The 22205-nt window shown below is 46.6% G+C and overlaps 1 protein-coding gene across 1 annotated transcript in view; it reads right to left on the reverse strand.

Annotated features, from left to right (window-relative positions):
- LOC140125817 (uncharacterized) overlaps positions 1–22205 on the reverse strand; it is an 80191-nt gene that overhangs the window by 21501 nt on the left and 36485 nt on the right. Inside the window, exons 3-5 of the mRNA XM_072144688.1 lie at positions 12129–12452; positions 10810–10851; positions 8992–9282 (exon numbers count right to left, since the gene is read on the reverse strand). Of these exons, the coding sequence (XP_072000789.1) occupies positions 8992–9282; positions 10810–10851; positions 12129–12452 (657 nt within the window). The remainder of the gene's footprint in view (positions 1–8991; positions 9283–10809; positions 10852–12128; positions 12453–22205) is intronic.

A 22205-nucleotide genomic window follows, 5' to 3' on the forward strand; every position in this document is an offset into this window, starting at 1 on the left:
CACCAAGATCATGCACCCGAGATCCTGCATGTGTTGTTTCCCCGCTGAGGCACGCCGGAGTTCACCTTCTTCTTTCTGATATATGTGAGTGCATTGTCTTGCGACAATTTAAAATTTAAATCCCGCGCTCAGTCCGAATCAGTCGGGTTGTCCAACGGGCACCCCCCCCCTCACCTCAGATTTGTGTCGCATGAAAGTCGGTGCGATTGCGCCAAAATTCAATCGCGTTCACCAAAAACCCCTGTTAAATGCGGCGCAAATCGGAAATAGTCGGGAAACCCAACGGAATTGCAGTCCGCGGACCCTTAGTAAATGTGCCTTATTGTACAGACAGGTTGCCATGACAGCTAGTACCCTTACCAAAAGTCCCATCACTTAAAGGAAATCTACCACTCACTTACATTAAGATTAAACTGAACTTACTCGCCTATCCTCCTCTTCATCTTGATCCCAACGCTTGTCTACTTCAAGCTTGACAGGCTGGGATTCATAAAAAGGAGCGCGGTGCTCCAGGCTGCAAATTATTCACGTCTCCTGCGTGAGTCCCAGCGTGTCGAGCTTTAAGACCACCACCGGGATCAAGATGAAGAGTAAAATAGGTGAGTATGTTCAGTTTAACCGGTTAAGGACCGGGCCCTTTCCTGTTTTTTCATGTCCATTTTTCACTCCCCACCTTCAAAAATCTATAACCTTTTTATTTTTACACGTAAAGAGCTGTGTGATGGCTTGTTTTCTGCGTAACACATTGCACTTCATAGTGATGGTATTAAATATTCCATGCCATGTACTCGAAAGCGGGAAAAAAATTCCAAATGCAATGAAAATGGTGAAAAAACGCGCCATTTTCTTGTGGGCTTGGATATTACGTCTTTCACTGAGCGCCCCAAATGACAGGTCTACTTTATTCTTTGGGTCGGTATGATTAAGAGGATACCAAATTTGTATAGGTTTTATAATGTTTTCATACATTTACAAAAATTAAAACCTCCTGTACAAAAATTATTTTTTGGATTTTGCCAACTTCTGGCGCTAATAACTTTTTTATACTTTGTTAGCACGAAGCTGGCTGCAAGTAGGCGCAGTGCGGCCATGACAGGCAGGGATGAGAGGAGAGAAAATGATGGGTGGAGTGGTCTTGGGGGGTGGAGATTTTAGTGCTAAGTTGATAGGTGGGTTTAAAATGGGGGGAGGAGATAGTGAAGGGTTTATATAGGAGGTTCAGGAAGGGCAGCCATCTTTTGGCTTGAGAAAATTGTCAGAGGAGGTTGTCAGTTGTTTCGCTAGTGGTTAGGGCCTAGTAAGGGGTACGTGAGAAGGGAGGCAGGTTAGGTCAGAGAGGGCCAAGATTAGGTTAGGTAGTGTAGGTGTATTTTAGGATGGCGGAGGTGGAGGCCTTTTTAGAAAAAATGAGGGAGCAGGCCAGGGAGAAGGGCCCAGAATGGGTGAGAAGCCAGATGTTGGCAATGACTGGTGGCGACATACCTGGGCGCCCGGCGAGTTCCAGAAGATCGCGGCCTCCAGAGCGACTGAGCCCCTCGGTCTCTCCGATGCGGGGGCAGCGGAAGGCGAATGCTGCAGCCGGCAGCGGCAGCGGTGGTCAGTGGTGGAGGTCTCGGGGCCCGGCGGGAGAAGTGGCGCAGCAGGTTCCGGCCAGCACAGTGGTCGGAGGTAGAGTCCAGGATGCAGCAAGGCCGGCGAAGATGGCGCCGACACGTGGCAGCGCGGTTAAGAGGCGGAGCGGAGGAGGATCCGGGAGAAGGGGCGGAGCAGGAGCGGTGACGCGCGAGGAGGAGGAGGAGGTTGATGACGTCGACGACGATGACGCCGACGAGGAAGAAGAGGAGGAGCCGGTAGCGAGAGGTCGGAGGCGGAGCGATGGAGGAGTCACCAGGCCAGCGGTGAGTGCCAGGGATTCCAGGGGAGCGCCAGGGGGCAGCGGCGCTGCGAAGAGGCGGCGGCGGGTGGAAGCGGGCAGCGGCCGCCGAGTGCTGGATGGCAAGAGGAGGAGCCAGCTGGGAACCGCGGCTAGGCAACGTCAGCGGGACATGGCGGTGGGGGAGCGTGAGGACAGCTCTCCCACCAGGAGGCGGGGGGCAGGCAGTGGAGCATATAGCTCCAGTCCCGAAGTGCACAGGGCGGGTGCTAGGCGGGCGGCCCCGTCGGAGGCTGCAGGTGTGGTGGCGGGGGGGGGCGGTGCACCCCCTCTAGGAGACATTGGAGAGCCGGGAATGCATAGTGTGGGCGGGCATAGGGCTGCTGGGGGGTTTCAGCCGAGTTCGGCGGCACTCAGCAGCAGTATGGGGGTTCAGGGGGAGGACCAGTCTGTGGTGCGCGGTGTCTCCTCTGTTCTTTTTCCGTTACAGGCTCGCGGCGGCGCTGAGACGGCTATCTTGGAGACGTTGCGGCAGGCTTTAGGCACGGCCCAGCCAGGACAGGCTCCGGGGATGGCGGTCTCGGCAGGTGTTCCGGCGGAGTCCAACACGGCAGGAGTCGCGCCGGTGCCATCGCCTGTGGCGGTGGGGATATCGGCCTCGCCAGGAGCTGCGGCAGTTGGACAACATTCTCTGCCAGGATCCGGGATGGTCGCAGGAGCTTTCAGCTCCTCAGGAGCAGCAGGTGTCTTCAGCGCTGCTCAATCAGGTGGGTCTACAGGCACGCACACACTGATACAGGGAATTACACAAACAACAGTAGGACAGGGCAGCGAGCTTGTGCTGGGGGGGGCTGATATGTCCTCGGGTGGAGCGCTGCAGGAGATATTAAAGGGAGTACAGCGGTTAGTAAAAGTAGTTGAGCAAGTTCAGGGGTCACAGCGGGCTGGGCCGTTAGCGGTTTGGACTGGGGGCGTTAGCTCGGGTACGAGTACGGGGGCTGGGGTGGTTGCGAGGCAAGAACAGGGAGTAACCACCGGTTCGGCAGAGACAGGGGTGCAGACGGAGAAGGAGGATGCGGCTTCTAAGCCGCTGCCAGTGTCGGATGGGGCGAAAGCTAGTCTGTACATTTGTATGAGGGGGCCATTAGGGGCTCATTTAAAACCAGAGGTTAAGGAAAAGATATGAAAGAAAGAGAACCTGGACATTTTCACGTTGTTGCCGTTGGAGCGCTTTAGTGTTGAAAGGTGGGAAAAGGGAAAGGAGCATAGGAAAGAGGAGGACGAGGAGAGGAGAAGGTTTAGGTTGATTCCTCGTACATTTGGAAACTGGTTAAATGCGTTTGCTATATTAGCAAGCGTGGTGGGCGAGAAGCGCCCTGAATGCTGCTCGGCACTGTGGTGTTACTTTGTGACAGTGTGGGATGCGTATAAAAACTATGGGGGCACGGCATGGTTACAGTACGATGAGCAGTTTCGGCAGCGCATGTCAGTGCAGCCGTCATTAGAATGGGATCACAGGGATATAGATCTGTGGATGCGATTGATGACGTTGCCCAAGGTTCCAGGGAAGGGGTCGTATTTTGGGGGGGTACAGGTGGCAGGATCGCCTTTTCAGCCAGGGCCCGACGGGGGGAAGCTTGGGAGCCCGTCGGGCGGGGTTAGAAAGGGTGTGTGCTGGCGTTTTAACGAAGGCTCCTGCACATGGGGGGTCTCATGTATATTCCGACATGAGTGCTCAGTGTGTGGGGGAAGTAATCACCCCTTCTCCAGATGTTTTAAGAGAAAGGGAGCTCAGTTGCAGCGGGCCAGGGACCCCACTCAAAAAGGGGATAACTCCAGTGCGCCTCGCCGCAATGATGCCGTGGCTAGAGACATACCCAAATAGGGAAAAAGCTTTGCTGTTGAAGGAGGGTTTTAGTGTGGGTTTTCGGATTCCATTTAGAGAGGGATTGGGGGGTTGTTTTGCAAGGAATTTGAAGTCGGTAGCTGAGTTTCCGATGGTAGTTAGGGAAAAGTTGAACAAGGAAGTGGCGTTGGGTAGGATGTTAGGTCCGTTTTCTACACCCCCCGTGGCTGAGTTGAGGGTGTCCCCTCTGGGTTTGGTCCTGAAAAAAGAGGTCGGGAAGTTTAGGCTGATACACCATTTGTCTTACCCAAGAGGGGCGTCAGTTAATGATGACATCGATACTTCCTTGACGTCGGTGTCATACACGTCTTTTGATGCAGCAGTAGCTCTAGTAAGGGAGACCGGGCGGGGAGCCCTTATGGCAAAAGCCGACATTGAGGCTGCATTTCGATTGCTACCGGTTCACCCGGAGTCGATGCATTTGTTGGGGTGTTGTTTCGATGATTGTTATTATGTGGATGCTTGCCTCCCGATGGGATGCTCCATTTCATGTGCATATTTTGAGGCGTTCAGCACATTTTTGGAGTGGGTCATCCGGGAGCGTGCGGGTTCGAAATCAGTTATACACTATTTAGACGACTTTCTTTGTGTAGGGGTGGCTGGTGGTTATGGTTGTAGTATATTACTGGCTACCTTGGAGCAGGTTTTCGCAGAGTTTGGGGTGCCGTTGGCGGCGGATAAAACTGAGGGCCCGGTGACAACATTGTGTTTTCTAGGCATTGAAATAGATTCAGAGAAGATGGAATGTCGCCTGCCAGATGCTAAGTTAGAGGACCTTCGTTTGGGGGTGCAGGAGGCGTTAGTGAAGAAAAAACTTACATTGCGCCAGCTGCAATCATTGTTAGGCAAGTTGAATTTTGCTTGCCGCATTATGCCAATGGGGAGGGTGTTTTGTAGACGTCTTGCACAGGCAACAGCAGGGGTGCGTAGGTCGGACCATTTTATCAGACTGCTAAGTGGACATAGAGCGGATTTGATGGTGTGGGACAGTTTCTTGGCTAAGTACAATGGTCGGACATTGTGGATGTCCGCACCAGTCTCTAACTTGGAGTTGCACCTGTACACGGATGCAGCCGGAGCCGTGGGTTATGGGGCTTTCTTTGACGGAGAATGGTGTGCTGGGCAGTGGCCCAGGCAGTGGGTGGAAAAGGGCCTGACGGCTAATCTGTGCTTGTTGGAGCTGTTCCCGATTGTTATGGCAGTAGAGCTGTGGGGGTGTCAGCTAGCGGACAAGTGTGTTGTGTTTCATTGCGATAACATGTCAGTAGTACAGGTAATCAATCAGCAGACGGCATCTTCTCCTGAAGTGATTGTCTTGCTGCGACACTTAGTGTTGCGCTGCCTGGATTGGAATGTGATGTTTCGGGCGGTTCATGTTCCAGGAGTGGATAACACTATAGCGGATGCTCTATCTCGCCTACAGCTGGAAAAATTCAGGGAACTGGTGCCGGGGGCGGCGAAGGAGCCGAAGTTGTGCCCGGACGCGGTTTGGGAGTTGGTAACTTAAAGATTTTGTATTGGATTCAGAGATCGTTGGCGCCATCCACATGGTTGGCATATCAGAAGGTATGGAAGGCATGGTTTCTTTTTCAGGATGACTGGTGTGCTGGAGGGTTGCCTTGGGTCAGAGGGGAGGCAGTGATTTGTTACATTTCAGAGTTGTTAGAGAAGGGAGTGTCCAGGGCTGGGGTTCAGAAGTCATTGGCTGCACTATCATTTCTGTTTAAACTTTGCGGAGGGGTGGATGATACGCAGTCATTCATTGTTAGGCAGGCGGTTAAAGGGTACGTCAAGCAGGGTGGTCCCCCTGATGGCAGGAGGCCGGTGTCATTTAACTTATTGCACGAACTGTTGGGGATGTTGCCGGCGGTGTGTGTGTCGGAATATGAGCGGGTTTTGTTTTGTGTGGTTTTTTCCTGGGCATTTTTTGGGGCCTTTCGGGTGGGGGAGTTGGTTAGTCCCAGAAAAAGTTCCCCGGGAGGGATACAAGTGCACCATGTGGTAATGGGGATGGAGGAGGTGCGGATTACTTTGGTGGGGTCAAAAACTGATAAGTTGGGTAAGGGTTTTTTGGTTTCATTGCGCAGATTGGAGGGTCAGTTGGTGTGCCCGGTGGCGAAATATGAGGCTTTTGTGCGGGTGCGTGGGGGAGCGGCCAGCTCCTTGTTTATCCATGCTGATGGGTCACCATTGACTAGATATCAGTTTGCAGCGGTATTTAGGGCATGCATAAGGAGATTGGGGTTAAGAGAAGGGGAATATTGTTCACATTCCTTCCGTATAGGTGCAGCTACGGAGGCGGCTAGATGGGGTATGTCTGAAAATGAAGTAAAGCGCATTGGCAGGTGGGAGTCGCAGCGCTTCCGGTCATATGTGCGTATGCATAGAGTGGAGCGTTAGGGGGTAGGCATTGTAGGAGTAGAGAGAGGCAGAGGCGTCTATCGGGATGGGAGTGGGTTATTGTGTTTAATTGTTTGTTCATTACGGATAGGTTCACGCAAGTGCGTGGTGTGGATGTTTGGCCATTCCTTCATCTATTGGGCGGAGAAGCGAGCGCAGCTGCGCTTAGGTGGTAGGTCATTGGGGCTGGATGAGGATATGGTAAGTGTACGATGGTTTGGCTTTAGGGGATTGTGCTGGGACAAGGTAAGGTTCCGATTAGAAGGGGTGCCAGATGTGCTGGTGTTGCATGTCGGGGGCAACGATGTTGGCAGTTTTCCAATGTGGCCATTGATTAAGACGATAAAAAGGGATTTGTTATGGATGTTGGACGAGCATGCGGAATGTCTGTTGGTGTGGTCTGAGATGGTCCGCAGATTGAGGTGGAGAGAGGCGGTGTCAGTGCCAGCTCTGAACCGTACACGGAAGAAGATCAATAAAAGTGTGTCAAAGTTCGTGCGCCTAAATGGAGGTTTAGTGGTGCGGCATGATTTGCTTGAGGAGGAAGTGAGTTATACGGGCCCGGATGGGGTACATTTGACAGATTTGGGACTGGATGTGTTCAATTACGGTTTGGCTGAAGCAGCTGGCTTTGCTGTGCGGGTGTGGAGGGGCATGCCGGCTTAAGGGGTCAAGCCGCCATGCGGTGGCGGGGGCGGGGTTCTTGGCAACAGCTAATTCAACTGGTAAAGTGGATAACAAGTTGAGGAAAAGATGGTGTGGTTATTTTAAGTCCGGAAGTTAAGATGATTTATGCCAGGATCCTTCATGGGGGTGGCCTCCCCTTTTAGGACCTGGTTGGTTTTATTAAGTTTGATGGTTAGTCACCTCTGCTCACGCCACTTGCTTGGAGGTTGGCGGCTAGTGGTTTTGGTAGTTGTGACATCGCACGCCGAGCGTGCTTTCTGTGCATATATATAATGGTATATAAAGGCACCGGACGAAGATGATTATGGAAATATTGGTGGCAATTTTTGGAAGCTGTTGTCAAGGACTCTGCTCACCCATCATTTTAATTTGAAAAAGAATTGTTATATGATTGTTATATTTTTTGTGTTTTAACAAAGTTTGTTTTTTACAGATTGTAAACATTTTCAATAAAGGCTGTGACCAATCACCTTCCAATTCAAAAAGTTGTATGTATGTTTATTTAGTTAGAAGGGGTTGGTCAGGCAGAATTCTTTTACTTTCCTTTCATCTCTAATCGTACCGAGTCAGCAATTGCCTGGGTGATGGTATACGGAGCTGTGGATGGTGTCATTTTTTGCGAAATTTGATAATATTTTCAATTATATCATTTTCAGGACTGTACGACCTTTTGATCACTTTTTATAGATTTATATTTTTCAAAATGGCAAAAAAGTGCCATTTTCGACTTTGGGCGCTGTTTGCGTTACGGGGTTAAACGCATTGAAAAACCGTTATCATATTTTGATAGATCGGGCATTTTCGGACGCGTCGATACCTGCTGTGTTTATGATTTTTACTGTTTATTTATATTTATGTCAGTTCTAGGGAAAGGGGGGTGATTTGAAATTTTAGGTTTTTTTATTATAATATTTTTTTTTTTTTACTTTTTTTTTTTTTATTTATACTATTTTTCCGACTCCCTAGGGTACTCTAACCCTAGGTTGTCTGATCGATCCTATCATATACTGCCATACTACAGTATGGCAGTATATGGGGATTTTCCTCCTCATTCATTACAATGTGCTATCAGCACATTGTAATGAAGGGGTTAAAACAAAATGCCACGGGTCTTCGGAAGACCCGAGGCTACCATGGAGACGGATCGCCGCCCCCCGATGACGTCACGGGGAGCGGCGATCCCAGGTAAGATGGCGGCGCCCATGCGCCGCTATCTTTTTGAGGCTGCCGGCTTTTTGAGGCTGCCGTGCTAGCACCGATCGCGGGTGTTACCGGTAAGCCTTTGTTGCAATATGCAGCAAAGACTTACCGGCTATGGAGAGGGCTCAGCGCGTGAGCCCTCTCCATGCAGCGCGAGCCGACCGCCGCCATGAATACACGGCGGGCGGTCGCGAACCGGTTAATAACTTTAGAAAGCTTTAATTTGCTCAAAAGATTATGAGTGTTTTTTTTTCGAAACAAATTGGGGCACATTTACTTACCCGGTCCTCTTACGATCCCCATTCCGGACTGTCCGACACGGATGAAGTCCTGACGCAATTCACCAAGATCATGCACCAGAGATCCTGCATGTGTTGTTTCCCCGCTGAGGCACGCCGGAGTTCACCTTCTTCTTTCCGATATATGTGAGTGCATTGTCTTGCGACAATTTAAAATTTAAATCCCGCGCTTAGTCTTGAATCAGTCGGGTTGTCCAACGGGCACCCCCCCCCCCCTCACCTCAGATTTGTGTCGCATGAAAGTCGCATAAATGCAGCGCAAATCGGAAATAGTCGGGAAACCCAACGGAATTGCAGTCCGCGGACCCTAAGTAAATGTGCCTTATTGTACGGACAGGTTGCCATGACAGCTAGTACCCTTACCAAAAGTCCCATGGCTGTAAATACAGGATCTTTAAAATAGCAATTCAACAATATACAGCCGAACTACTGTCCAGTAAGTACAGTTTGTACTTGTGGTGTGGTCATTTATGGCTTTTTATTTTTATTTAATAGACTTTTAGATATTTCTCAAACCTTTCTTGCATTTCGCTTCTCTCACCCTTTAGGAGTATAAATTAAAGGATTGGATTTTCTAGCACCTAAAATGATAAATTCCACTTCTACAAAAGGGATCCCAGACTTACCATTGGGCGATTTGGGTCTCCCAATCTTTTTCCAGCTTAGCTCCAAATCTTTGATGATTTCTTCATTGCACTTTCTGAAAGCGGTGTAAGCCATATACTTCCTATCATCCTTCCAGTGCCTGGTAATATCACACAACCCTCTAACCTTCTCCTGGGTCGTTGGCCTTCTAGTCAAGTCATAGTACTGTTCCCGGGTCAGCAGATCTCGTATCCTGAGATCGTACAGAACTGGATCTACATGAACGATTCTTTCGAGGTCTGGCCGGTGATTGTCAATGAAGTTCACCCTGTCTGCAGAATGGAAGGAAGGAAGAAAGAGTTGTGTGAGATGTGTGTGCGGTACTTTTCACTCTTCTACACTGACTGTTGCAGTAGAGGAATCTATCGCAGAATAAATATAATGGGGGTCATTTACTAAGGGCCCAATTCGCGTTTTCCCAACGTGTGACCCGAATATTTCCGATTTGCGCCGATTGTACCTGAATTGCCCCGGGATTTTGGCGCACGCGATCGGATTGTGGCGCATCGGCGCCGGCATGCTCGCGACGGAAATCGGGGGGCGTGGCCGAACGAAAACCCGACGTATTTGGAAAAACCGCGGCATTTAAAAACCGAAAATGTGTCGCTTGGTGAAGCGCTTACCTTCACTTGGTCCAGCTCGGTGTATTCCGGCACATTCAGATGCCTTTCAGCGCAGCAGCGCCACCTGGTGGACGGCGGAGGAACTACCTTCATAAATCCCGGCCAGACCCGAATCCACCGCAGAGAACGCGCCGCTGGATCGCGAATGGGCCGGGTAAGTAAATCTGCCCCAATGTACTAAACTATTTTTATAGTATCATATAAGATACAGATTTAAGTCCATCCATTCCATCCTATGATCCAACAGTGGTGGTCCAGATGAAGTTGTAGGAATCTGTAGTAAAGAGTGTGGTAGGAGGATTCAAGGTTACGTTATCTATGTGATGATATATTATGATGAAGATGATAGAACTATTGGGGAAAGATTTACTTACCCGGTCCTGTCGCGATCCAGCTGCGCGTTGTCCGACGAGGATTCGGGTCCGACGCGATTCACTGAGCTTGTGCGCCCGAGTTCCTGCATCCGTCACTTCTGCTCCGAGGTCCGCCGGAGTTCACCTGCTTCTTCCTGGTGCATGTAAGTGCGTGATCTTGTGACACATTTCAATTTTTCAAATTCTGTGGTTTAGCAGAATCCGTCGGGTTGTCCGACGGCCACGCCCCCAGATCTCTGTCGCGTGAAAGCCGGCTCCGATGCGGAAAAATCCGATCGCGTGCGCCAAAATCCTGAGGCGATTTGTCGCGAAGCAGAAAAATGCGTCCGACGGCCCCTTAGTAAATGAGCCCCAATGGGGCAGATTTACTTACCCGGCCCATTCGCGATCCAGCGGCGCGTTCTCTGTGGTGGATTCGGGTCTTCCGGCGATTCACTAAGGTAGTTCCTCCGCCGTCCACCAGATGTCACTGCTGCGCTGAAGTTCCCCGAGGTCCGCCGGAATGCACGAGCCTATACCTGGTGAAGGTAATGTCGAGTCTTGCGACAATTTTTTTTTTAAAAAGCGGCGGTTTTTCCAAATCCGTGGGGCTTTGTTCGGCCACGCTCCCCGATTTCCGTTGCGTGCATGCCAGCGTTGATGCGCCACAATCCGATCGCGTGCGCCAAAATCCCGGGGCAATACAGGGAAAATCGGCACAAATCGGAAATATTTGGGTAACGCGTCGGGAAACCGTGAATCGGCCCCTTAGTAAATGACCCCCAATGTGTCTACAAAGTATCTTCTAGTCTCAACTTCTTACCTGTAAACATCATTGTTCCAAGTCCAAATTTTCTCATGTCCACTGGCAAAGAACAAAAATAGAAAGATATATGTAAGTGCAACTCAATAACAAAGCATTAAAGGGGTTGTCCAAGAGTAATAAAAAATAACAAGATGGCCCGGAGTCTGCATAAAAAAAATAAACTTGTACATACCTTAACCACACTCCCTGTGTCCCGCGCCGCTGTCCCTCCACCCCATGCCTTTATTTGTGTACTGGTGCACAGAAGCTCCGCTTGGACAGCTTCCGGGTAGCCAGGCACAGCCACACGCCCCATGTTCCAGCACTGTATAAGGTGCTGCGACACAGTGATGGGTGGGCATGCTGAGCAAAACTTCCACAAACAAACAAGGGCACGGCATGGAGGGACCACGGTGTGGGACACCAGAAACGCTGAACAAGGTAAGTACAAGTTTATTTTTTTATGTAGCTACCACCTTTTTTTTTTTATTACTCACGTACAACCCCTTTAAGGGGTCTTCCAGTGATAATAAGTTAGTCCCTCTCCACTCACAGATCAGCACTGGACTCAGTGATGGAAACCCCACAGATCAGAAGAACGGGATTCTGCAGGTTCTCTGCTTCCTGCCCCTCCCACCTGCATTACAAGACCAGATCAGACACAGGCACTTCCTGCCGGCAAACAGCAGCATGCAGAGACTTACTCTACAAGCAAAAGAAAGTTAAGGTCTTTATCCAGGAGGCATACAGTGGAGCTGAGTCTATGCATGTTATAGGTAATTTAACAGAGCTGAGAATGTCATTATGTGTAATATGCATCTCATGGATCATCTCATCTCTGATCTGTCGCATCTCTTTTTCTATGTGTCAGATACTAGTAGAATGTTCAGAAGCTAAATCAAAGTGTATCTAAACCTGGACCCTGATAATCTAAGCACATTGTCAGCTCACAGAATCTCACAGCACTATGATAGGAGCTAAAACAGCAATAACACTGAGTAAAATTGTACAGTAAGGGGTTAATAGAATCTATGGACCTGAACCCGCAAAGTTAGCCATGGACCCAAACTTATCGGTTTGGATTTGCTCAACTCTAGTAATCATACTTTGGTCTATTTTGTTAGTAGCAGCAGAACTGTGAGAATATATTAAGTATACATATTTATTATTATCCCCTTGTTTGGTGTTGAAGTGTATGGAGAGTGTTAGAGGAATGAATATAATAATGACATCACGCAGATGGCATGACACATGTGCAATGTGGATGTAGAATATGTAATAGTAAAAGCTGAATATTAAAATTTTCCATAACATTTTTGGGATTTCTAGATTCTTACCATTCTTCAGGTCATCCTGCAGTTCCTGACGGACTTTCTTCTCATTGATGTCCTCTAGGATGGCCAGGGTCACCTCAGCCCCATAGGCAGATCTAAAATAGTCAACAATCTGCCCAGCAACGTGATCCAGACCTGCCCCAGTATTCCAATGCTTTGGGATATTTTTATATTCTTCTCTTACTTCCCACACAATTAGATTCTCTATGAATCTCTGGAAACTTGAGTCCTCCAGCTTCTCCAGAGCCTTCAGCAGGACCTCGTGTAATGTTGGTGCCATCTTCGGTGCATATGAATGACGATCTGTGTTCTCCGTCATGAACAACTCTGTGATAAATTCATACAATTATTGAGTTATTCATGTTCTGGTAAATGCAGAAACTTCTCACTTGTCTCATCTTGTTATTGGTGTCAGTCATTATTCTGCTGTTTTTGATAAATATTTATAAATAAAGACTTAATGTTAAAAGCGGACAAAAATGATGATGTAAATTTGTAAAAAAACATGGAGTGTAACTTTTTCTATCCCACCTTTTATTTGTGACGTTAGGAGGGGAGGGGATAACCTGTGCCATCATCTATTGTCAGTAGTGATGTAATGATGGGTCAGTGTTATCTATATAGAGGTCATTGTACAGGGAGGGGGAGGGGATAAGCTGTGACATCATCTATTGTCAGTAGTGATGTAATGATGGGTCAGTGTTATCTATATAGAGGTCATTGTACAGGGAGGGGGGAGTAGATAAGCTGTGACATCATCTATTGTCAGTAGTGATGTAATGATGGGTCAGTGTTATTTATATAGAGGTCATTGTACAGGGAGGGGGGAGGGGATAAGCTGTGACATCATCTATTTTCAGTAGTGATGTAATGATGGGTCAGTGTTATCTATATAGAGGTCATTGTACAGGGGGGAGGAGGAGATAAACTGTGACATCATCTATTGTCAGTAGTGATGTAATGATGGGTCAGTGTTATTTATATAGAGGTCATTGTACAGGGAGGGGGGAGGGGATAAGCTGTGACATCATCTATTGTCAGTAGTGATGTAATGATAGGTCAGTGTTATCTATATAGAGGTCATTGTACAAAGAGGGGGAGGGGATAAGCTGTGACATCATCTGTGTTCAGTAGTGATGTAATGATGGGTCAGTGTTATCTATATAGAGGTAATTGTACAAAGAGGGGGGAGGAGATAAGCTGTGACATCATCTATTGTCACTAGTGATGCAGTGATGGGTAAGTTTTATCTATATAAAGGCCATTGTACAGGGAGGGGAAGGAGATAAGCTGTGACATCATCTATTGTCAGTAGTGATGTAATGATGGGCCAGTGTTATCTATTTAGAGGTCATTGTACAGGGAGGGGGAGAATATTAGCTGTGACATCATCTATTGTCAGTAGTGATGTAATGATGGGTCAGTGTTATCTATATAGAGGTCATTGTACAGGGAGGGGGAGGAGATAAGCTGTGACATCATCTATTGTCAGTAGTGATGTAATGATGGGTCAGTGTTATCTATATAGAGGTCATTGTACAGGAAGGGGGAGGAGATAAGCTGTGACATCATCTATTGTCAGTAGTGATGTAATGATGGGTCAGTGTTATCTATATAGAGGTCATTGTACAGGAGGGGGAGGAGACAAGCTGTGACATCATCTATTTCCAGTAGGGATGTAATGATGGGTCAGTGTTATCTATATAGAGGTCATTATACAGGGAGGAAGAGGAGATAAGCTGTGACATCATCTATTGTCAGTAGTGATGTGATGATGGGTCAGTGTTATCTATATAGAGGTGACAGTACCGGGAGGAGGAGGAGATAAGCTGTGACATCATATGTTGTCAGTAGTGATGTAATGATGGGTCGGTGTTATCTATATAGTGGTCATTGTACAGGGAGGGGGAGGAGATAAGCTGTGACATCATCTATTGTCAGTAGTGATGTAATGATGGGTCAGTGTTATCTTTATAGAGGTCATTGTACAGGGAGGGGAGGAGATAAGCTGTGACATCATCTATTGTCAGTAGTGATGTAATGATGGGTCAGTGTTATCTATATAGAGGACATTGTACAGGGAGGGGGAGGAGATAAGCTGTGACATCATCTATTGTCAGTAGTGATGTAATGATGGGTCAGTGCTATCTATATAGAGGTCATTGTACAGGGAGGAGGAGGGGATAAGCTGTGACATCATCTATTGTTAGTAGTGATGTAATGATGAGTCAGTGTTATCTATATAGAGGTCATTGTACAGGGAGGGGGAGGAGATAAGCTGTGACAACATCTATTGTCAGTAGTGATGTAATGATGGGTCAGTGCTATCTATATAGAGGTCATTGTACAGGGAGGAGGAGGGGATAAGCTGTGACATCATCTATTGTTAGTAGTGATGTAATGATGAGTCAGTGTTATCTATATAGAGGTCATTGTACAGGGAGGGGGAGGAGATAAGCTGTGACAACATCTATTGTCAGTAGTGATTTAATGATGGGTCAGTGCTATCTATATATAGGTCATTGTACAGGGAGGGGGAGGGGATAAGCTGTGACATCATCTATTGTCAGTAGTGATGTAATGATGGGTCAGTGTTATCTATATAGAGGTCATTGTACAGGGAGGAGGAGGAGATAAGCTGTGACATCATCTATTGTCAGTAGTGATGTAATGATGGATCAGTGTTATCTATATAGGGGTCATTGTACAGGGAGGGGAGGAGATAAGCTGTGACATTATCTATTGTCAGTAGTGATGTAATGATGGGTCAGTGTTATCTATATAGAGGTCATTGTACAGGGAGGGGGAGGAGATAAGCTGTGACATCATCTATTGTCAGTAGTGATGTAATGATGGGTCAGTGTTATCTTTATAGAGGTCATTGTACAGGGAGGGGGAGGAGATAAGCTGTGACATCATCTATTGTCAGTAGTGATGTAATGATGGGTCAGTGTTATCTATATAGAGATCATTGTATAGGGAGGGGGAGGAGATAATCTGTGACATCATCTATTGTCAGTAGTGATGTAATGATGGGTCAGTGTTATCTTTATAGAGGTCATTGTACAGGGAGGGGAGGAGATAAGCTGTGACATCATCTATTGTCAGTAGTGACGTAATGATGGGTCAGTGTTATCTATATAGAGGACATTGTACAGGGAGGGGGAGATAAGCTGTGACATAATCTATTGTCAGTAGTGATGTAATGATGGGTCAGTGCTATCTATATAGAGGTCATTGTACAGGGAGGAGGAGGGGATAAGCTGTGACATCATCTATTGTTAGTAGTGATGTAATGATGAGTCAGTGTTATCTATATAGAGGTCATTGTACAGGGAGGGGGAGGAGATAAGCTGTGACAACATCTATTGTCAGTAGTGATTTAATGATGGGTCAGTGCTATCTATATATAGGTCATTGTACAGGGAGGGGGAGGAGATAAGCTGTGACATCATGTATTGTCAGTAGTGATGTATTGATGGATCAGTGTTATCTATATAGAGGTCATTGTACAGGGAGGGGGAGGAGATAAGCTGTGACATCATCTATTGTCAGTAGTGATGTAATGATGGGTCAGTGTTATCTATATAGAGGTCATTGTACAGGGAGGGGGAGGAGATAAGCTGTGACATCATCTATTGTCAGTAGTGATGTAATGATGGGTCAGTGTTATCTATATAGAGGTCATTGTACAGGGAGGGGGAGGAGATAAGCTGTTACATCATCTATTGTCAGTAGTGATGTAATGATGGGTCAGTGTTATCTATATAGAGGTCATTGTACAGGGAGCGGGAGGAGATAAGCTGTGACATCATCTATTGTCAGTAGTGATGTAATGATGGGTCAGTGTTATCTATATAGAGGTCATTGTACAGGGAGGGGGAGGAGATAAGCTGTGACATCATCTATTGTCAGTAGTGATGTAATGATGGGTCAGTGTTATCTATATAGAGGTCATTGTACAGGGGGGAGGAGGAGATAAGCTGTGACATCATCTATTGTCAGTAGTGATGTAATGATGGGTCAGTGTTATCTATATAGAGGTCATTGTACAGGGAGGAGGAGGAGATAAGCTGTGACATCATCTATTGTCAGTAGAGATGTAATGATGGGTCAGTGTTATCTATATAGAGGTCATTGTACAGGGAGGAGGAGGAGATAAGCTGTGACATCATCTATTGTCAGTAGTGATGTAATAATGGGTCAGTGTTATCTATATAGAGGTCATTGTACAGGGAGGGGGAGGAGATAAGCTGTGACATCATCTATTGTCAGTAGTGATGTAATGATGGGTCGGTGTTATCTATATAGAGGTCATTGTACAGGGAGGGGGAGGAGATAAGCTGTGACATCATCTATTGTCAGTAGTGATGTAATGATGGGTCAGTGTTATCTATATAGAGGTCATTGTACAGGGAGGGGGAGGAGATAAGCTGTGACATCATCTATTGTCAGTAGTGATGTAATGATGGGTCAGTGTTATCTATATAGAGGTCATTGTACAGGGAGGGGGAGGAGATAAGCTGTTACATCATCTATTGTCAGTAGTGATGTAATGATGGGTCAGTGTTATCTATATAGAGGTCATTGTACAGGGAGCGGGAGGAGATAAGCTGTGACATCATCTATTGTCAGTAGTGATGTAATGATGGGTCAGTGTTATCTATATAGAGGTCATTGTACAGGGAGGGGGAGGAGATAAGCTGTGACATCATCTATTGTCAGTAGTGATGTAATGATGGGTCAGTGTTATCTATATAGAGGTCATTGTACAGGGGGGAGGAGGAGATAAGCTGTGACATCATCTATTGTCAGTAGTGATGTAATGATGGGTCAGTGTTATCTATATAGAGGTCATTGTACAGGGAGGAGGAGGAGATAAGCTGTGACATCATCTATTGTCAGTAGAGATGTAATGATGGGTCAGTGTTATCTATATAGAGGTCATTGTACAGGGAGGGGGAGGAGATAAGCTGTGACATCATCTATTGTCAGTAGTGATGTAATGATGGGTCAGTGTTATCTATATAGAGGTCATTGTACAGGGAGGAGGAGGAGATAAGCTGTGACATCATCTATTGTCAGTAGTGATGTAATGATGGGTCAGTGTTATCTATATAGAGGTCATTGTACAGGGAGGAGGAGGAGATAAGCTGTGACATCATCTATTGTCAGTAGTGATGTAATAATGGGTCAGTGTTATCTATATAGAGGTCATTGTACAGGGAGGGGGAGGAGATAAGCTGTGACATCATCTATTGTCAGTAGTGATGTAATGATGGGTCGGTGTTATCTATATAGAGGTCATTGTACAGGGAGGGGGAGGAGATAAGCTGTGACATCATCTATTGTCAGTAGTGATGTAATGATGGGTCAGTGTTATCTATATAGAGGTCATTGTACAGGGAGGGGGAGGAGATAAGCTGTGACATCATCTATTGTCAGTAGTGATGTAATGATGGGTCAGTGTTATCTATATAGAGGTCATTGTACAGCGAGCGGGAGGAGATAAGCTGTGACATCATCTATTGTTAGTAGTGATGTAATGATGGGTCAGTGTTATCTATATAGAGGTCATTGTACAGGGAGGGGAGGAGATAAGCTGTGACATCATCTATTGTCAGTAGTGATTTAATGATGGGTCAGTGCTATCTATATATAGGTCATTGTACAGGGAGGGGGAGGAGATAAGCTGTGACATCATGTATTGTCAGTAGTGATGTAATGATTGATCAGTGTTATCTATATAGAGGACATTGTACAGGGAGGGGAGGAAATAAGCTGTGACATCATCTATTGTCAGTAGTGATGTAATGATGGATCAGTGTTATCTATATAGAGGTCATTGTACAGGGAGGGGGAGGAGATAAGCTGTGACATCATCTATTGTCAGTAGTGATGTAATGATGGGTCAGTGTTATCTATATAGAGGTCATTGTACAGGGAGGGGGAGGAGATAATCTTTGACATCATCTATTGTCAGTAGTGATGTAATGATGGGTCAGTGTTATCTATATAGGGGTCATTGTACAGGGAGGGGGAGGAGATAAGCTGTGACATTATCTATTGTCAGTAGTGATGTAATGATGGGTCAGTGTTATCTATATAGAGGTCATTGTACAGGGAGGGGAGGAGATAAGCTGTGACATCATCTATTGTCAGTAGTGATTTAATGATGGGTCAGTGCTATCTATGTAGAGGTCATTGTACAGGGAGGAGGAGGGGATAAGCTGTGACATCATCTATTGTTAGTAGTGATGTAATGATGAGTCAGTGTTATCTATATAGAGGTCATTGTACAGGGAGGGGGAGGAGATAAGCTGTGACATCATTTATTGTCAGTAGTGATGTAATGATGGGTCAGTGTTATCTATATAAAGGTCATTGTACAGGGAGGAGGAGGAGATAAGCTGTGACATCATCTATTGTCAGTAGTGATGTAATGATGGGTCAGTGTTCTCTATATAGAGGTCATTGTACAGGGAGGAGGAGGAGATAAGCTGTGACATCATCTATTGTCAGTAGTGATGTAATGATGGGTCAGTGTTCTCTATATAGAGGTCATTGTACAGGGAGGGGGGAGGAGATAAGCTGTGACATCATCTATTGTCAGTAGTGATGTAATGATGGGTCAGTGTTATCTATATAGAGGTCATTGTACAGGGAGGAGGAGGAGATAAGCTGTGACATCATTTATTGTCAGTAGTGATGTAATGATGGGTCAGTGCTATCTATATAGAGGTCATTGTACAGGGAGGGGGAGGAGATAAGCTGTGACATCATGTATTGTCAGTAGTGATGTAATGATGGGTCAGTGTTATCTATATAGAGGTCATTGTACAGGGAGGAGGAGGAGATAAGCTGTGACATCATCTATTGTTAGTAGTGATGTAATGATGGGTCAGTGTTCTCTATATAGAGGTCATTGTACAGGGAGGGGGGAGGAGATAAGCTGTGACATCATCTATTGTCAGTAGTGATGTAATGATGGGTCAGTGTTATCTATATAGAGGTCATTGTACAGGGAGGAGGAGGAGATAAGCTGTGACATCATCTATTGTCAGTAGTGATGTAATGATGGGTCAGTGCTATCTATATAGAGGTCATTGTACAGGGAGGGGGAGGGGATAAGCTGTGACATCATCTATTGTCAGTAGTGATGTAATGATGGGTCAGTGTTATCTATATAGAGGTCATTGTACAGGGAGGGGGAGGAGATAAGCTGTGACATCATCTATTGTCAGTAGTGATGTAATGATGGGTCAGTGTTATCTATATAGAGGTCATTGTACAGGAGGGGGAGGAAATAAGCTGTGACATCATCTATTGTCGGTAGTGATGTAATGATGGGTCAGTGTTATCTATATAGAGGTCATTGTACAGGGAGGGAGGAGGAGATAAGCTGTGACATCATCTATTGTCAGTAGTGATGTAATGATGGGTCAGTGTTATCTATATAGAGGTCATTGTACAGGGAGGAGGAGGAGATAAGCTGTGACATCATCTATTGTCAGTAGTGATGTAATGATGAGTCAGTGTTATCTATATAGAGGTCATTGTACAGGGAGGGGGAGGAGATAAGCTGTGACATCCATAGGGTATGTTGCTGGATTTGGTATTTTTTTATTGGAATAAAATTTGGAAATTCAGTGATATTAAATTCCAAAATTCTTAAAGAAATATTGTAATTTTCTGGTAGTTATAGCCATTGTTCTACATAAATACATAGCATTTTCTGTTTCTTTTAGTTGCATATTTTTTATTATTTCATCATCAAAGTTCCCTTTTTGTCTCTCAGTTATGTGGAAATGAGGAATGAGGCACCAGGAGAGTGGAACTAAGAGGCGAGGGCACCACAACCTCCTCCTCACTGATAGGGATGTGGGTCACGAGATGACTACTTCCTGCTCCCGCATCACATTGCGTGTCCTGTGCAGCTCTTAGGGTGTTAGAGAGAGGAAACAAATAATACAATTCTATATAAAATGTTAAGCTACAGGGTGAAACCACGGCGGGGAATAGACCTGTGATTATTTGTGGACAGTAATCCTAGATGTAACAACCAAAGCCAGAAAGCTGCTGCCAAGACTAATAATATAATGAGGTTCATCAAGAAATGTTTATATTAGGGATCTAGATGATAAAAAAGATAATAACATATCAGAGCAGACATTATGGGGCACATTTACTACCTACAGTGCAGTGTGTACTATGTGCAGTGTCCTGTGTAGTGTGTATAGTGTGTATAGTGTATATAGTGTGTATAGTGTATAGTGTGTGTAGTGTGTATAGTGTACTATGTGCAGTGTGTACTATGTACAGTGTCCTGTGTACTATGTGTAGAGTCCTGTGTACTATGTGTATAGTGTACTATGTGCAGTGTGTACTATGCGCAGTGTCCTGTCTACTATGTGCAGTGTCCTGTGCAGTTAGTACTATGTGCAGTGTGTACTACGTGCAGTGTCCTGTGCAGTTAGTACTATGTGCATTGTGTACTATGTGCAGTGTCCTGTGTACTACGTGCAGCGTGTACTATGTGCAGCATTCTGTGCAGTGTACTATGTGCAGGGTGTGTACTATGTGCAGTGTCCTGTGCAGTCTCTACTATGCGCAGTGTCCTGTCTACTATGTGCAGTGTCCTGTGCAGTTAGTACTATGTGCAGTGTGTACTACGTGCAGTGTCCTGTGCAGTTAGTACTATGTGCAGTGTGTACTATGTGCAGTGTCCTGTGTACTACGTGCAGCGTGTACTATGTGCAGCATTCTGTGCAGTGTGTTCTATGTGCAGTGTGTACTATGTGCAGTGTCCTGTGCAGTCTCTACTATGTGCAGTGTCCTGTGTACTATCTGCAGTGTGTACTATGTGCACTGTCCTGTGTAGTACGTGCAGTGTCCTGTGTACTATGTGCAGTGTCCTGTGTAGTGTGTATTATGTGCAGTGTAGAGATGAGCGAGCACTAAAATGCTCGGGTGCTCGTTATTCGAGACAAACTTTTCCAGATGCTCGAGTGCTCGTCTCGAATAACGAACCCCATTGAAGTCAATGGGAGACTCGAGCATTTTTCAAAGGGACCATGGTTCGGGAATAAAATGTGTTAATTAATTGAAAAAGAATGTCTTCTGATAAGTTAGTAGATGTATGCAAACATCTGCAATCTATTCTTCACTGTTCCGCGCATATATTATCTCCCGACAAGTTAGCAGATGTGAAGAACAGTGAAGAATAGAATAAAAACATTGAACACAGGATCATTTAAGTGAAAAACACAGTGAAGAATAGATTGCAGATGTTCGGCACATCTGCTTACTTGTCGGGGTGATACGCTGTCCCGGGATCCGCTGCTCTTCTTCCACTGAAGTCTCCCCGATGTCTCCGTGCCACTCCCCGATGTCTCCGTGCCGCTCCCCGATGTCTCCGTGCCCCTATGTCTCCGTGCCCCGATGTCTCCGTGCCCCGATGTCTCCGTGCCCCGATGTCTCCGTGCCGCTGCCCGATGTCTCCGTGCCGCTGCCCGATGTCTCCGTGCCGCTCCCCGATGTCTCCGTGCCCCGATGTCTCCGTGCCGCTCCCCGATGTCTCCGTGCCCTGATGTCTCCGTGCCGCTCCCCGATGTCTCCGTGCCGCTGCCCGATGTTTCCGTGCCCCGATGTCTCCGTGCCCCGATGTCTCCGTGCCCCGATGTCTCCGTGCCGCTCCGTGCCGCTGCCCGATGTTTCCGTGCCCCGATGTCTCCGTGCCGCTCCCTGATGTCTCCGTGCCGCTCCCCGATGTCTCCGTGCCCCCATGTCTCCGTGCCGCTCCCCGATGTCTCCGTGCCGCTGCCCGATGTCTCCGTGCTGCTCCCCGGTGTCTCTGTGCTGCTCCCCGGTGTCTCTGTGCTGCTCCCCGTTGTCTCTGTCCTGCTCACCGTGTTCTTCAATGTGTTCTTCACACATATATATTGTTCTTCACATACTATTTTGTTCGCACCGTTCCGCGCGTATCTTCCGACAAGTAAGCAGATGTGCCGAACATCTGTAATCTATTCTTCACTGTGTTTTTCACTGTGTTTTTCACTTAAATGATCCTGTGTTCACTGT

The sequence above is a fragment of the Engystomops pustulosus genome, chromosome 4 (genome assembly GCF_040894005.1).
Source record: "Engystomops pustulosus chromosome 4, aEngPut4.maternal, whole genome shotgun sequence".
NCBI lineage: Eukaryota > Metazoa > Chordata > Amphibia > Anura > Leptodactylidae > Engystomops > Engystomops pustulosus.